The sequence below is a fragment of the Camelus dromedarius genome, chromosome 27 (assembly GCF_036321535.1).
Source record: "Camelus dromedarius isolate mCamDro1 chromosome 27, mCamDro1.pat, whole genome shotgun sequence".
Lineage (NCBI taxonomy): Eukaryota > Metazoa > Chordata > Mammalia > Artiodactyla > Camelidae > Camelus > Camelus dromedarius.
The window spans coordinates 4,609,207-4,626,100 of NC_087462.1; the positions used below are offsets into that span (position 1 = coordinate 4,609,207).

At 49.8% G+C, this 16,894-nt stretch overlaps 1 protein-coding gene and 1 non-coding gene across 6 annotated transcripts in view; one reads left to right on the forward strand and one right to left on the reverse strand.

Moving 5' to 3' along the window:
- Positions 1 to 6,192: 6,192 nt before the first annotated feature.
- On the forward strand, positions 6,193 to 6,264 carry TRNAA-AGC (transfer RNA alanine (anticodon AGC)). Its single transcript has one exon. It is a non-coding gene; the product is annotated as a tRNA-Ala (tRNA).
- Positions 6,265 to 8,254: 1,990 nt separating this feature from the next.
- INSR (insulin receptor) overlaps positions 8,255 to 16,894 on the reverse strand; it is a 113,915-nt gene continuing 105,275 nt past the window's right edge. For 4 of the 5 annotated variants that reach the window (XM_064479815.1, XM_031437078.2, XM_064479816.1 and 1 more), the window contains exons 18-22: positions 16,118 to 16,228; positions 15,870 to 16,029; positions 14,307 to 14,436; positions 13,875 to 14,009; positions 8,255 to 13,232 (exon numbers count right to left, since the gene is read on the reverse strand). In XM_064479815.1, coding sequence (XP_064335885.1) covers positions 12,878 to 13,232; positions 13,875 to 14,009; positions 14,307 to 14,436; positions 15,870 to 16,029; positions 16,118 to 16,228 — 891 coding nt within the window. In that variant the 3' untranslated portion in view covers positions 8,255 to 12,877. Of the gene's footprint in view, positions 13,233 to 13,870; positions 14,010 to 14,306; positions 14,437 to 15,869; positions 16,030 to 16,117; positions 16,229 to 16,894 lie in introns of those variants that run through there. The other variant, XM_064479817.1, reaches the window with a different exon arrangement.

Here is a 16,894-nt window from a genome sequence, read left to right on the forward strand (position 1 = left end):
TGTGTAGTTCAGAAATTCAGGAGCAGCTTAGCTAGAAGGTTCTGGCACACTGGAGAAAAACCTTAAGAAGGTAACAAGTGTTTTCATGTGTTCTGCACTAGATGTATCCTCAAAAGGCACAAGAGTTCATATTGGGGAGAGTCATTATGAATGAGATCAGTGTGGCCAGGCCTTCAGCGTGAGCTCCTCCCTCACTGTGCACAGTAGAATTCATACAGGAGAGAAGCCTTACGAGTGCAGTGCTTGTGGGAAAACCTTTAGGAAGAGCTCACATCTGACACAGCACATGAGAACTCATACTGGAGAAAAACCTATGAGTGTAACCAGTGTGGAAAACCCTTCAGCAGTAGCTTTCCTCTTACAGTGCACGAGAGAATACACAGTGCAAGAAACTCTATGGACGTAGTAACTGTGGGAAAGCCTTTAATAGTCTGTCATCTCGTAAGAAACACGTGAGAGCTCCCACTGGAGCAAAACCCTGTGAGTGTAATCGTTGTGGAAGGGCTTTCAGTAGTAACTCTTACCTGTCTGTGCACAAGAAAATCTATAATAGGTAGATACGGCTGCAGTAACTCTGGGGGAGCCTTTGCTGACTTCTCATCCCTCAGACACCTTGGGAACTCTCACTGGATGTGTAAATTGTCTGCTGTAACAAATTGGCCCCAAAACTTAGTGGTTTAAAAACAGCAGGCATTTATTATCCCACAGTTCATGTAGGTCAGGAGTTCAGAAGCATTTTGGCTACGTAGTTCTAGCTCAGGCTCTCATGAGGTTGCAGTCAAGGTGCCACCTAGAACTGTGCTCGTCAGAAGTCTTTAGGACTGAAGGGTCCCTTTTGAAGACAGCTTACCTCACGTGCCTGACCAGCTAGAGCCAGTGGTTGGCATGGGACCTGCAGTTCCTCACCATGTAGGCCTCTCCACAGTGCCGAGGGTCTTTACAATATGGCGGCAGGTAAATGATCCAGAAAAGGCGATGCAGAAGCCGTGATGTCTTTTATGACCTAACCTCAGAAGGATATATTCTTTCTTCATCTGTATGGTGTTGGCCACCCAGAAAGATCCTGACTCAGTGTGGGAGGGGCCCACACAAGTTATGAATACTAGTAGGAAGAGATCACTGGGAACCATCTTGGAGGCTGGTCATGACTCAGTGAAGAAAAGCTCTCTTCAGACCTTCACCCTCCCAATTTAATCAGTATGGAGTGGCATTCTGTAACCCACATGTTAACTTACTCTGGAGAGAAACCTTATAAATGCGGTCTATGTGGTGAAACCTTCAACTCAACTCAGAATGTTTTTGTGCACACATGCAAAAAATTGCCTACTGGGGAGAAACAGGAGGAATGCAGTTCTGTGATATCTCTGGTGAATCAGAATGGTTCACACCAAGAGAAAACCCTACAACTACCATCAGAATGGAAAACCCTTGAGAGAACGCTCACCCCTTAAGATCTATGTGAGAAGTCACACTGGAGGAACACTGTGTAAGGAATGTGGGATGGAAACCAACTGGCCCTGAGCCTGGGGAGGTTGATGGACTGCATCAGTGGGCTTATTTGTCGTGATACAAATATTCTCCAGTGAACTATGGTGATAGCTGTGCATTTCTGCGAGTCTACTGAAAGCCACTGAATTGTGCACTTTAAATGGGTGAATTTATGTGGTCATGTTACTAAATCCAGACTCGCTCTGCTCACCGCATGACAGGCCAATAAATTGGGAGATGAGGTGTTGGGGCAAGGAATAATGACTTTATTTGGAAAGCGGGCAGACTAAAAAGATGGCAGACTAATGTCCTGGAGTACCGTCTTCCCCAAGTCAGAAGTCAGGCTCTTTTTATACTAAAAAGGGGAGACACTGTGGTTGTTGCAAGCGTCTTGGTGTTGGAATCCTTTGTTCTTACAGCTGTTCATGTGGGTCAGGTCATGGTGTCCCTGTAAACTTCCAACAAAACGTGTTATTTTTTATTCTGCAACTTGTTATCTTTGTGTGAATGGAAACGTCTTAATACCCTTAAAGGTAGAGCCTTGAGAATGGTCCATCCTGTCTATTTCAGGCTATAGGCAACAGTCTTTTACAAAATGTGCAGAACCAGCCCAGGAAACAGCACAGCATTAAAGCCAAAGGAACAGATCTAATATGGAGTCAGATTTGTTCTTTTCTATTACAGTATGGCATTTGAATTATATCTCTTAAAGTTATTTGAAAATTTTAAAGAAATGAAGGAGATAAATGGACCAGAAAAATACACATTTGCTAGGGCAGGTTTTACTCATCAAGCAGGAAGGTTGTGGGTGCAAAGATGCTCAGATCCACCCTAATTCTCAAGTGGAGAATTGTCCCATGAACCACTCGGTGGCTTCCAGGAAATAGGTCTCTGGCTCCTGGACGTTGAGAGAATGGTTGTGACGTTGGCCCTGAAAGGAGAAGAACAGTTAGAAGGGATAGGACTTGCAGGGGACCTGAGCTGTCCCTTGTAGGAAGCTGACTGATGGGTTGAAGGCCCTCTCTGGAATCAGTAGGGGCCAGCAGGCAGCCAAGCCATCCTCTGGCTAGCTTTAATTACAAAAGAAAGATTCTGAAAAGCGCACTAGCTTCACAAGCCCAGCCCTTGAGGTCAGTACCCACCCTTGTTGGAATGACAAATGGCATTTAGCCACCTGAGAGTGACGAGTGATAGGTCAGACATGCCCTTAGATGTCCAGGGCTACACTGAGGGCCTCTGTGCTAGGCATTGGGAGTATCACCAGTCACGAGTCCTTCCTATGCCTGTAAAAGATGATCCGACCCAGCCACCCCCAGCCCCTGCAGCGGACGTGGCCATGTGACTTATTCTAGCCAATGAAATCTGAGCAGAAGGCTGGGCAAGTCTCCAGTTTTTCTTCTCTTACTGGCACAATCCTGGCCTCAGAGACCCCAGGCTGGGATCTCTGACGCCAAATCACAAGGGAGAATACTAAGCATCTGCAGCCGTTTCCAGCAGTTCAGTGGGGCATCCTGAGGATGCTCTCAGTTTGAGGACAAACTGGGATGTGGCACTGATACTCTAAATGGTAGGCAGACAGGAAGGGAATCTCCAGTTCCTCACAGAACTGATGGATGGCATTTTTGGAGGGAGACCAATGACTGTACCTGGGTGATGCCCAGGTATTTTTTTTTGTTACTGACCAGGGTTCTTGGTCTCCTTAATCAATGGAAATTGTTAAGAGAGGTCAGACGAGAAATTCAGGCGAGGCTTTGTTGGGACTCAGCACAAGGGAGCAAAAACAAGTCACAGGCTCCCTTGCTTGCTCCTTGGAGGGGGTGGGTAGTGAGCTGGTCCCTGAAACGAGGTGAGGATAGGGGCAGATAGGTGAGCGAGGCTGGAGGGGCGGCTTGGATGATCTGCCCACCCCCTTGGTGGATCTGTGTGCAGGGATCACGTGCAGGACTTGCTTTTGCTCCTGGCACCTCTGAAGTGACAGTTGGGTTTTTGGTCTTTTCGTATCTTGTTGTTCATAACTTGCTCTAGCTGCACACAGTTATTTTTAGGCCCTTGTAGTTTCTTTGTATTCTGTTGCTCGAGGAGACGTTTGTCCAGGTGCAAGCATTGCAGCAAAAGGCCCCAGGTCCCAGCCTGTCTCATTTTCATCAGGTCTGGTAAGGTGGAGACAACTGCCTTTGAGAGATGAGTGTATTACTCACAGTGCCCAAGAGGATGGGGTAGTCCGTGCCACACAGGGCAGCACAGGGAGGCGCCGGGGGGTCAGGTGGCAGGAGGAGTGGCAGGAAGCATGGGCATGAGCCTTTATTGTGGTCTCCATGGGAAAGGCAAGGCAGGGTAAGCAATATTAGGACTGGCTAGTTTGAATAATTTTTGGGAGCTCTGGGCTGTAGGGATGGTCCCTTGCTCTCTGATACCGGCCCTGGGGTGACTGAGAGCAGGGAGACTATTAACTCATGTGAGAGTCAAAAGAGGTGGGTAGGGTATGGACCCTGGATTGGTGGGTGTGCATATGAGAGGCGCACTCCCAGGAAGGTTTGTCCACCGTCTACGAATTGGCCAGCCCTGGGAAGGCTGCCTCTTCCAGATCAGCAAGATATCAACACATCCTAAAGTACAGGAAAATTTTAAAACATGATCAGTACATGCAGACCCTAAATACATCTCTTCAGAGCCTCTGGGCATTATCCCTGTCTCTTGTTCCAGCTGCCCCTACAGTAACCATTCTGCAAGAGTCAAGCTAGCAGACCTGAGTTAAACATGTATTAAAAAAAAAATTGAGGGGGATCATATAAAAGAAGAGCACCCTACAGTCTGTCTTTCTAAGAGAATGTGAAGGAAGTCCAGAGGTAGACATTCCAAAATGGAACATGCTCTTTAAATATAGAGCCCCTCTGTCTGCTAATTCCCCGACTTCTCCACGAGCCTGGATCCTGGACGGAACAGGACGTGGAGTGGAGCTAGGGGCAGTCTGCAAATGCCACGCGGCTTGGGAAGAAGGAGTGTTGTAAGCTGCTGAGGCCAAGCCTGGGGCCAGAAGTGAACCAGGAAAATAACCATCTCGCCCTCATTCTCCTCCCTCTCCACCCCGCCCCCCCCCCCGCCAGGTCTCCACCCTGCCGATGAGGAGGAATGTCATTGTCAGAACCCACCAAAGCCAGAGGGCAAGGGTCCCTGCTGCATCCACCGTAGGTCAGCCTTCTGGGGTCAGAGTACAGGGTGAAGCAGCATGCGGAGGGACAGACAGAAGCCATCGGCTCGGCATTTGATCAAAATGCAAACTCCCTTCTGAAAAAGAGTGAATAAACTAGGAATATGCACTGCTTCCCCAGTGCAATAGAAAAACCTAAAAACTCACACTTCGTAGCCAGGCGCTGTGCGAAGGGCTTTCGGGTATTAACTCACTCACCCTTCACAGCATCTCTATGAAGAAGATACTGTTACCCCCGTTTATGCTCATCACGGAAGTGCACTGCTCAGATCTCACCCGATGGGGTGAGGGGAGGGTACCACAAACTGACCATCTCCAGCTGCCGCATCTTCAGACCTGCTGGAGGTTCACGCCAAAGCCATGTTGTCCCTGGGCTGCTCCCAACCAATGCCCGAGCTTGAGGGATGGGAGTACCAGAGCCAGGTCATTTCTCACCAAGGCAGGGCTCCTCTCACAAGCATTCTGTGCTCTGGGTGCCCCCATCGGCTTTATGGAGACTTTCTCAGAACGGTCCTGAGAGCTACTCCTGCTCCCTCTCCCCTTATCCACACATCCGATTCTGTTTTAGTGTCTGCTTTTCAAAGAACCTAAGTTACGGCGCTATTTTTCAGATGAGAAAACTGACATGAAGGCACAGAGAGGTTAAGTGACTTACTCAAGGTCACACAGCTCCTAAGAGATTAAAAAGCTGACAGTCTCACTTCAGAATCTGTACTCTTAACCATTCCACTATGAGAGAGAGAGAACCCAAACAACATCTGAAATATTCCTCCTCATCTTGATTTTGTAACCCCGCTGGCCCATCTGAATTATGATTTTCTGCTACTTTGATCCATTTTTCCAAAGGCTGACAACAAAAACATCTCTGGAGTGTCCTTTTTAATTCCAAAATAGTCCCTGAAGATGGCAGTGTTTCATCAACAAACCGAACTGTTCCTAGAACCAAGGATCACAACTAGTGAGGCAGTACATTGTTTTATAACCTGCAGATCTTGATTCCACGTAGTGTACACATTGGTTAACTAGCCCACGGAGGAGTTTCAACATATGTAGCAACTAATCAGAGGACCCAAACCCAGAGCTACAAAGCACCAAATAAAATTCCCACCCCCCGCGTCACTCCATGCGCCGGAACACGCACTGACTTTTACAGAACAGCAGCAGCAGAGCAGGAGCAGGAGATGGAAATGCTCTGTACAGGCATCAGTGTGAGGGAGGTGAAGTCACATTTTGGTAACAGGTGGTCCTAATGGACGTGGGGTGGCTGAAAAAGAATCTGGGATCCTAGGATGTGATGTCAGCGAGCCCTGAAAACTGGTTACAGAGTATGGGAAGCATCTGCATTTCAGGCTCATTTCATTGCTCACAACCCAGATAACAAAGCAAGAACAGTTAATGATTGCAGTGAACTGTATGTTGGCGCTGGCCAGCAGGATCATCTGTTCATCTCCTCGTGACTTCAAGCTCTTATCCAAATGACTCCCCTGGGACAGGGGGGAGGTATAGCTCAGTGGTAGAGCGCGTGCTTAGCATGCATGAGGTCCTGGGTTCAATCCCCAGTACCTCCATTTTTAAAATTAAATAAGTAAACCTAATTTCCTCACCCCCACCAAAAAAAATGACTCCCCTGATGGCTAACATATGTCCACCTTCTGAAACCAATCATCACCAGTTAGACATTTAAGCCAGTTAGCACTTGACTTCTTTTATCCTCCCACTCAGAACCATAAATTGATCTTCTAGACTCCAGTTATACAAGTATTCACTCTGAAGAAGGGGAAATCTCTTCAGGGTCACAGCCGTGGTAGCCATGACACTTGTGATCACTGATCACCCCAAGGGATGGAAAATCATAGTCACTTGCTCAACAACCCCTTGTCCGGAGAGTAGGACTTGCATGTATCTTTTGGAGGGGAGGAGGTTGCAATTGGACCCATAACATGCATTTAGGCACAGGGGTCCGGCATTTGTACCCCTGGACCATTGCCAGATGTGGCTGCCCCTAGGGAGGGGATATGACCTTGGACAAAGCAGCTCCCTTGAGCCCAGGAGAGTGCTGGCAAAGGGACTCAGGTGTGAGCCCCCAGCAGACAGCCTTCCTGGCAGCTGGAAGTGTGAGCACCTGGGTTCTGAAGACGTGGTCTGTGTGGTACTACAGCATCAGCTACGGTGGGTCACCGCAGTGGCGTCCTGCAAGGCTCTGATTATAACGAGGGCTTCTAGAGGTGCCTGGGGTTTGTGATTCTGGATGAGTCACCTTAAGGACCCAATTCCAGGCAGCACTGTCAGCTCCCTGGGGAGAAGGGGCCCCAGCGGAAGGGTTGGCAGCATCCAGAGAGGTTGGAGATCAATGGCTAGAACCTTTGGATCTCATCACACATAGTCTGGACCACCCCACAACCCTGTCATCCCTTCCAGAGTATCACTTCCCTCTTCTATGGAGTGCTTTGGAGAGACCAGAGTTCTCATGTGCTTCCTCTTGCTTGTGCACCAAGCTGATGACCACTGTCCCACCTGTTGTGCTGTTCACATCTGGGGCAGAGCCAGGGCCCCTGCTAAGTTGCACTGACATCACTTAGCCAGGAGTTTGAGGAGTCCAAGTGGCCCCTCTGGGCCTAGAGCCCACCACCCACCTGCTCACCCTGAGACTGAAGCATCCCTGGGACTCTTTCCTGGGGAGACTCTTTCCAGCCTCCGTTGTCCAAGAGGCTTCTACTGAATTTAACAAACCCAGAGAGGCACAATTCAGGCTACCACCTAGCAGGGGCACCAGCTTCTTGGAGGACGGGGATCCTGGAGGGGTGTGAAGGTGTGGGAAGGACATCCTGGAGGGAGCGTGAAGGGTAAACGTTACCTCATTTGATCCTCACTACGGTCACATGAAGGAAGGTCTATCATCTTCAGTCATAGAAGGGTAAAGTGAGACGTGTGGGCTGTTGTTGACTCTCAGTTGGTTCACGCCTCCCTGTATCCAAACTAATGTATATAAACAAGTTTATACTGTACAGCACGGGGAACTATATTCAATATCTTGTAATAACTTGTAGTGAAAAAAATTAAGAAAATGAATATATGTATGTTCATGTATGACTGAAGCATTATGCTGTACATGAGAAATTGATACAACATTGTAAACTGGCTATATTTCAATTAAATATATGTATACAAAAAAATTTAGCATCTAAGTCTCCAGCATGGTGGAATGGAGCAAGGTCCTGGGGGGGGGTCCCCCTGGCATTCTTCTGGTGAACCACTTAAGTGTTTGGATTCTTGGAAGGTTGGAGTCCTTGGGGGAGCAGTTACTTACCAACTAGCATAGAAATAGTTCAGTATTTAAATGGTTGGTTCAACTGTACAGGTATGTACCAATGGAGCAACAGCCCTGCTGGTAACAATATTTAACTTCCTGCTTCAGTGTTTTGATGAACCGGGGGGGTTTGTCCCCTCTCCAAACAGACACCCACAACCCGCCAGAAGGTGTCGGGTAACAGCCCATCCCACAGTTACAGCTCCACACTGTTCACAGGTCCTTGCTTGGACACCACACAGAAGCAAGAGTATTCTCAGATAATTTATTCAGAATTTTCATATAAACAGGTAATTATCCCATATTTTACATGCAGAGCAATTTCAATATCCAAAAAACAAAAAGGCATATTCTATACATGGTGCTACTTGCCTCTTTTAGGAAAACATTGAAAAAAAAATAAGAATTGAGCTTTTGGTGGGTTTTGTGTCTCCGAGTTGTTTTCCGCCTAAGCCGAGGCACATTTGATCCTGCGTGGCTGACAGCGGATGGGTGTCTGCTGCAGACACGCAGGGCCTGGACCCCCCACCAGGCACACAAGGTCAACAGAGTAAACAAGCCATTCCTGAACGTGTGTGTGGACACACATTCTTGGCGGGGAGATGGGTAGGTGTTGCCTTCCTTCTCAAATGGGACCAGGAGCCCCAGAGTCATGATCTGAGTTTCAACAAGGATTTTTAGGGGCCACACCCAAATAGTCATTATTTCCCTCTCTTTCTGGGGGACCCCATAGGGAAACATTTACCTCCAGTTGCAGCTTCTGAACATCCATCACATTCTTTCATGTGTTTGAAAGAATGAATGCCAGTCTGTTCTTTGCATTCCCAACCTCAGCTCTGGGGTAAATCAATACTCTGAAGAACATTCTGGAAGGTTTTCTGAAGGGACACCATCCTACGTGCATCATTTCTAAACAATCAGCATTTTCCCATCCCCCACTCCCAACAAAACCATAATTTCTAAGTAGCCTGAGGTGTCAACGACTCACCAAGTGGCATCTGATAGACATTTAACCCCCAACTTCCACCCACCACAAAGTAGAAAAAAGATTGTCATTGAGGGCGCAGCACACAGATCACTTATGCAGGTGGCTAGCACGGGCCAAGCCCTGATGGTGTTCCTGCCCACTGGCCAATGTTATTGCTGCTGCCAAGAAACATCTCCCAACCCAACAAGCATGTTTCACAGCAGACCGTCTGCTCTGGCTGGAGGAAGTGGAAGATCTGTCCCTCAGTTGGTGGCAGTCTCCAACCATCATGGGATTGTATGTGCAGACCTTTGCATCAGTTTTCTTTCAGTTGTGCTCGCTGTCTATCCAGAGAACCAGCAGCATTTCCCCCCTTTCTTACCAGCTTAAAATGACAGAAAAGCACCCTGGACAGCTCCCAGGATACAAACATTTCCAGATGTGTGTTCGACATCACTGGTCCAGGGAGAAACCACTATGTGGATTTTGCCACACAAATAAAAAAGGGTTTTAAAACCAGCAAGACATCTTTAAAAACACAAACAACAAAAAGCGTCAACCAAAGCTGGCTTTGTTGCTTTTTTTCTGTAGCACATCACTACAACCCTCCAGGACATCCATGACTTTCTAGGACCAAAACTCTGTTGTTACAGAGCGAGTCAACATTATCTGATGTAAAAAGGGGGCTGTTATTCCAGGCTGCTTGCTCTTTGACTGCAGCAAGAGAGACAGCTAAACGAAGGCGGGGAGATCCCGTTCACACAGGGCAGGCCCAGCGCTCTGAACTGCCTCTCCAGGACGGGTGGGGAGGTACGGTAAGGGCGGTGACGTCTGCTGAGGATGACAGCATCCCTGCTGGCCCTGCCCAGACTTAGCATGTGGGCTCTCAAAGCCCCACAGGATCAAATAGTATCATCTTGAGGTCAACCAAACCACAATACAGGGGTCCAAGGTTTTGTTGCTAAAAAATGTGTTCAGCATGGTGGGTTTTGGTTTGAGATTTCTCAACGTGCCCCCTTTTCACTCAGAGAATAAAAGAGACACCACGTTGGGTGTCTGTGTGCAAGGTGCCCATGAGTGTGATTGGTTCCATGCCCCTCTCCAAAAAAAAAAAAAAAAAAAAAAAAAAAACCTCAGCCTGAAAGGAATGGAAATAAGCCATACAGAGCCCAGGGCACCTTGGTGCTCACACCAGAAGGATGCTGTGGGACAGTGGGGGTGCTGGCCCTGCATCACAGCCTGTCTTTGCCCCAGCCGGGGAGCTTCCCTCACCAGAGGGTGGCACTCAGGCCAGGGTGTCCCCCACACATCAGATACATCATGATGGCCTGGAACTTGGTTCATGTTTGGAGAGCACAGTGTCAATGGATGGAGGATTTAAAAAAAAAAAAAAAAAAAGAGGAAGATTAAATCCAGAGAAGAATATTATCAGCCAGAAAAAAAGGATCTGTGTTCATATGAAAGCCACACTTCAGCCCAACTCCCTCCCTCAAAATTCTTACTGGTCCCTGGCATTCGGAATCAGCTGATACAATTTTCCCTGATTCAGATTGGATCCAGGCAGAATTCTGAAGTCTCAAAGATGTTGATGATTGAACCACATCCTAACAGTACACTGAGGTAGACTGTGCTGGAAAAAAAAATCATTAGCCCACATTCACCTGTTTATTTTTTCTTTGAAAAAAAATTTACATGCACTCCATTTTTTACGAAAGTGATTTTTACAGTGATTTTTATATATTAAAATAAATAATTTTTCCCCTAATATAAGAAAACCTTTCTGAATTAGAAAAATGTGAAAATTGCTGCTAGTGTAGTATATGGCCACTACAAATTTACTACGGAAAGAACAAAATACCTAGATCTACGGGTATGTGTTTTTTTAATTTACGTACAGACCCTCTTATATGTACAAAATAAATTTGGCGAAAATAATTTCTGTACTCTTGCTCCTTGTACCCAATCGCTGAGACTCCCCAGAAGTATTTTACATGCTGAGATTTCTCAAATCATATAAATAACAATAGGCAATTGGGATGTGTGTCTACCTGTGTCCTTAATCAAGAACTGAGAAGGTTCAGAGGTCGCCATTGTGTCTCTATCCTGTTCTTCAGCCCACAGCTCTTAAGAGAAGGAAGCAAGCAAAACTGTGAGAAAATGCACTCAAGGGATGACCCAGGGGTGACGATTTCGATGAACCAGAGTGAGGAGTTCACCATGTTCTCTCTTTGAGCAGCTGTCGTCCTCTCCCCTGAGGGAGGAAGCTGTGGACTCATGCCCATTCGGAAGTTCTCGGTAGCGCTGAAGGTCCTTGGTTTCTCCTGCAGACTCCTCTCTCTTAGGGACTGCGACATCGTAAGCACCTGAGGGTTCGGCTCAGGCCCCACACCTGGCCCAGCTGAGGTCCCTGGGCACAGAGCAGCTTCTGGGAGGTCAGTTTTGAGGACAGTCGGATGCCCTGAGGGCGGAGGGGACCGCAGGCACATCTTGCTTCATATTGCTAGTGTTCTCAGAGGCCGTCCGTGCTGTCCCACTTTGGGGTCTGATTCTGTTGTGTTTGCACAGTAACTGTAGGACGTGCCCACCCAGTTGAGGAAGCCCAAGAGGTACACACGGGACCAGAGGATCCGAGAGCCACACGCGTGTTCGAAGGCAGGGCTCAGCTTACCCGAGCAGAAACCAAAGCATCCATCAAACCCAGTCGCCCACACCCTCCGCGTGGCCTCACCACGACGTCCAGAAGGGTTAGCAGCTAACGTGGCTTTATTCCCAGAAAAGCAGATGCCTTTAAGACCACACCGAGAGGCCACTGGTGCCTCGTTCCCCCTCCCCACACAGGCAGACCAACCCACAAGCCCTACCCCCACCCCGGGGAAAGGGGCAATAACTTAGGAGGCTGATGCTGGAGATTTCTTTCAAAAATTAAATATGTTACAAATATATTCTCAAAACTTATCATCTCAGTTTTTTTTTCTTTTTTTTTTTTTCTTTTTTTTAAATGTCCTGGCTTTGTTTTGGTCTTGTAAAGATCCATTATCACTCCAAAGGACTCCCTCGGCTCCCGGAAAACGTTTTTCACCAAAGTTAAGGGAGAGAAGACTCCTGAGGCTAGACTTGGGACAAAAGAAAAACCTGTTGAGGGCACAGTCTCCCAGTAAAGAAGAAGGAAGGAGGCGGGGGACCAAGGGCTCACATACTTGAAAAGCAGAACCTTCATGAGCTGATCCCCAAAGCAACAACTCAGCCCAAATGATTGGCGTGCACACACACTCAGACACACACACGCCAGCTGCGCCTAACCTGGACACACACCCGCACACACACGCCCGAGTACACACGTGCGCCACACACCCGGACTGCAGGTCCTTATCGAAAGTATAAAAGCAGCAGCTATTGGTCAATTTGAGGAACTGATTTTTGTGAAGGAAAAAAAAAAATCCTTCAGCCTGGATGAGAAAAACTTTCTCGAAGCCCACTCGACAAAGCCTGGAATTCTACTTGAACAGGGTTTTCTTTCTTTCTTTCAAACTTTTGTTCCACAAACAAGTGTTATGTTTTATACTGTAGCTCAGACACCAGCAAAAAAAAAAAAAAAAAAAAAAGTAAAAACGGGTGCTTTCTTTCAATCTACCGAAAAAGTAGCATCTTGGCTTGAAACCGCGGTGGCCCGAAGGGACAGCAGCGGTGGAAACCTTTCCCCTCTGTGTTCACAGTTAACTTCTCAGACGAGTCAAGTTGGCAATGGAACCAATGTGTTTTGAAGTCATCAGATGAACAGAAATGGATCGCCATGATCTCCGAGCTCCGTTTGACACTGTGGCAGAGTCGTGTGCAAGTCCTGAGTTTTCTGCAGGCCTTCAAACCAGGAGGAAGTGAAGCCGGGAACCCCTGCCCCCCGCAGGGGCCGTTAGGAAGGGTCGGACCGCGGCAGGGTCAGGATGCGGCCGTTCCTCTTGCCCCCGTTCATGTGGGTGTAGGGGATGTGCTCCTCGTAGCCCCGCTTCAGCCCCAGCGCCGACCCCGCGTCCCGGCCCCCGGCCTCCTCCCGCTGCGAGTGTGCCGACCGGTCCAGCGGGACGCTCTCCATGTCCTCAAACTCCATGTCCAGCTCCTCGCTCTCCGGCGCCTTGTTCTCCTCGCTGTGGAAGAAGGAAACTTCGGGAAAGCTGGGGTGCAGGTCGTCCTTGAGCAGGTCGACGATCTCCAGGAAGGTCGGCCGCATCTTGGGGTTGAACTGCCAGCACATGCGCATCAGGTTGGTGCTGTGGGACGGAGGGGCACGTGGAGGGTGAGCCCCGGGGTCCCCCCACCGCCAAGATGCCCCGCCCCGCCACGCGGTCCACACCCACCGCGACCGCCGACGGCAGCAGGCAGAAGCCGCAATTCTACGGCGGCTGAAAGATGATTTTGGCAAGAGAGCCACGGGCCCTGCCTCATCCCAAAACCAGATCCAGAAAGGCCTGTCCTGATGTTGCCACTCGGTGAGGACTGCAGCTCATCACTGGACGTGTCCCTGCCCGCGATGGGTGTGTGCAGCTGCGTTGACTGACCCTAGGGGTCCGCCCTGCACGCCCAGCCCTCACTCTCCGCAGGGGACCTTGACTTTGCTCAGGACAGGCACTGTCCTGCTCCCCGGCTCCCTTCTCCCAAGGCAACCACCGCTGCGGGGTTTCCTGTACAAGCTTCCAAAGATACGATGTGCAGTAAAGCATCGCGTGCAAAGATGCAATACACACACACAAATATGTACAGTGACACGATGTGCAAACACAAGTGTGCGTGCAGAGATACAACGGGCTAACACAAGCACACGTGGACACAGGACACGCAAACCCCAGTAGCCATGCAAAGGGCAAAGGCTTCTGAATGAGCGGCCCACACACTGCACCCTTTTCCGCACTTACACTCTGTCTGGACAGTTGTCAGGTTGATCCAGATACCCTCCATCCATGACGAATTTCAACACCTGCTCATTAGATAGGCCTTGGTAAGGCTGTTCTGCCAAGCTGGTAATTTCCCAGAGGACCACGCCGAAGGACCTGCCAAGGACAGCTGGGAAGTAGTACCAAGGAAGCCATTAAAACACACACACAACACACCTTCTTGGTGTACGAGAACCTGGCCGGCCAGTTCTTTAAACAATCCATGCTGCAGTTCAGAAATGCCTGTGAGATTAGTTTCACAGAAATGTCACAGTGGCTGCAGAAGGGTCCCCAGCCCTGACATCGCCTTCCGCGAGGAGGGCAGTTTTTGCCTGACTGTCTTGCTGGTCATTCCAGTAGAGCAACCTGGAATTCAAGCCCAGCGTTCTGGCCGTCAGCCCACCCGCGACTCACCACATGTCGGAAGAAGTGGTGAAGACCCCGTCCTTCAGGGATTCGGGTGCCATCCACCGCACGGGGAGCAGGCCCTTGCCCCCTTTCCGGTAGTAGTCCGTTTCGTAGATGTCTCTGGTCATTCCAAAGTCTGCCAACAAACAGTTCACATGCTCTTAACCTTCAGCCTGTGGCCCTGCTGTCTGCCATCTTTACTGCTCCGCCCCGGCGTGTGCTCACCTGGGTCATGGTCAAATCCACTGAGAATGGATTCTGAGGGCACTCATGAGGATGTGGGGGGAGAGAATGGTCCGCCATTTAAAGGGAAGGAAAAGGAGCCACCAAGTGGCAAAGAAATGACGTTCTGGCCTGCAGCTTGGGAATCCCATTCTCAGCAGCGCTTCCTTCCCACCCATGACCTCACAGGCATCTCAAACAACTTCTCACTCTCTGCAGCCAACCTACTGTTCTCCATTGGATACGGCCCCACCAACCACCCAGCTGCCCAGCTGGAAACCCAGGTTTGGGTCCCCCTTTGGCCATCTCCTTTTCTTACATCCCCCAGCGGAGACAGTGGTGAGTTCTGCCCGCTCTCCCTCCACATCCCTCTCTAACCTAGTCTGCTCCTCTCCATTGCCCTGGACACACACAGGACCACCACCATTTCTCACCTGCAGGACCCTCCCTCCGCCCTGACCCTGACAGCCCACTGCCCAAGAGAAGCTACCTGAGCTACGTGCCGCTCGCTGCGTCGCACTGGTGATGTGGGATGTAGGGTGACGTCTGCACAACTCACCGGGACTCGCAAGGTCCTCCTGGGTCTGGCTCCCGCCTCTCCCCTTAACCTCACGTCTCATGCTGCTCTCTGCTCCCCTCTACGTTCATTTTATTCACACCACATCAGCCATCCTTCCAACCTCAGGGCCTTTGCATGTGTTCTAACTCCCCCAGGTCAACATCCAGTCCTGCAAGTCTTGCCTAAAATGTTGCCTCCTTACAGAGAGAGGCCTTTCCTCTCTTATCACGCACCTCTTACTTCCTTCAGGGCTCCTTCCCGTCTTCATTAGCTTACCTAAGTGTTAACTATTTTACCATTCGTCCAGAACAGCTCTGGCCAGGAGAACTTTCCGCAACGATGAGCATGGCCTATCTCCGCACTGTCCCATATGGCTCCAGGTGGCTACTGAACACCAGAAGGGTGGCCAGTGCGACTGATGGACTGAGCATTTTATTTTACTGAATTTAAATTTATGTAACTGTAAACGGCCACACGTGGCCAGTAGCTACCGAGCTGGACAGCGCGGGCAAAGGCTGCAGGGGGCATGGGGGCAGTAAAACCGCGGCAGGTTATTCAGCCTCGCGCCCGGCGCATGTGCCGCAGCGGCTTGCCCAAATACTGCTTAAAGAAGTGAACAAGTGAGTTAATGAGCAAATGCAATTCGATTACAGTGTCAGGATGGGGCCCTCGTCCAAAACCCTGCCCCTTTGCACTATTAGAAAAGATTCCAGTGCTCATCACAGACAATTCCTTCTTGAAGTCAGAAGTCCTGGGATCTACATTTCAAAGCAGAAAGCCAGACGCACCTCCGATTTTGACGGTAAAATCATGAGCGACCATGCAGTTCCGAGCTGCGAGGTCCCGGTGCACGAACTTCTTGGCGTTCAGGTACGCCATCCCATCGGCAATCTCCGCCGCCATCTGAATCATCTCTTGCAGCGTAGGGGGAGGGCGACCAGGGTTATTCTAAAGTCAAAACATGGAGTCGTGTTCAGCGACACTGGTGCCCGCAGCCCAGAGCGGGCGCCCTGCCCGGTGCCTCGCGGCAGCTCACCTCGGCCTCCGGCCGCAGGGAACGGAGGTAGCTCTTTAAGTCTCCGTGAGCCATCAACTCCATCACCACCAGTGTCGGCTGGCCTTTGGACACCACCCCCAGGAGGCGGACCTGCAAAGCAAGCATGGGTGGGAAGGGGGCTTCTTGAATGAGGGTCTGTGGGAAGATTTCAACGCAGCCAGCTCTCCCTGTCTGGTACCTCCATCACACACAGCATCCTGCTGCTGAGTGGACTGTGGGAAGCCCTGGTCTGTCTGGCTGAAATGCCAGGGTCAGCATCTTGCTGGGTGGGGGCTGTGGGGGGAGGGAGATTTCAGGACTCACAGTCTGGTGGGTGAGGGGAGCAGAGAGACCTGCCCACCCATAGCAACATAGCGGGGCAAAGCCCTGGATATCTCCATGCCTCTGAGCACTCAAGGCACATTCTCACCTCTGGGCCTTTGCACCAGCTGCTTCCTCTGCTTGACCCTCTGTTCCCTATTTGCAGCTCAGTCCCTACATCTTTAAGTCTCTGCTCAGACAAGCCTTCACTGCGGCTGCATTCCCAGTTCCCCAGCTCTGCCCTCCTTTCCCATTTTGCCATAGCATCACCTCCTAAAGTATGACATAATTAACCTATTGTGTTTAGATTCTGTCTCCACCCGCTGGATTGGGAACTCCGAGAGGGCAGATGTGTGCTGCATCCCAGAGAGGGGAACAGGGCTCAGTACAGAACAGGTGCTTCGTTAATATGTGTGGGGCAAGGAGACATTAAGGGACCACTGTGGGAGCAGAAAG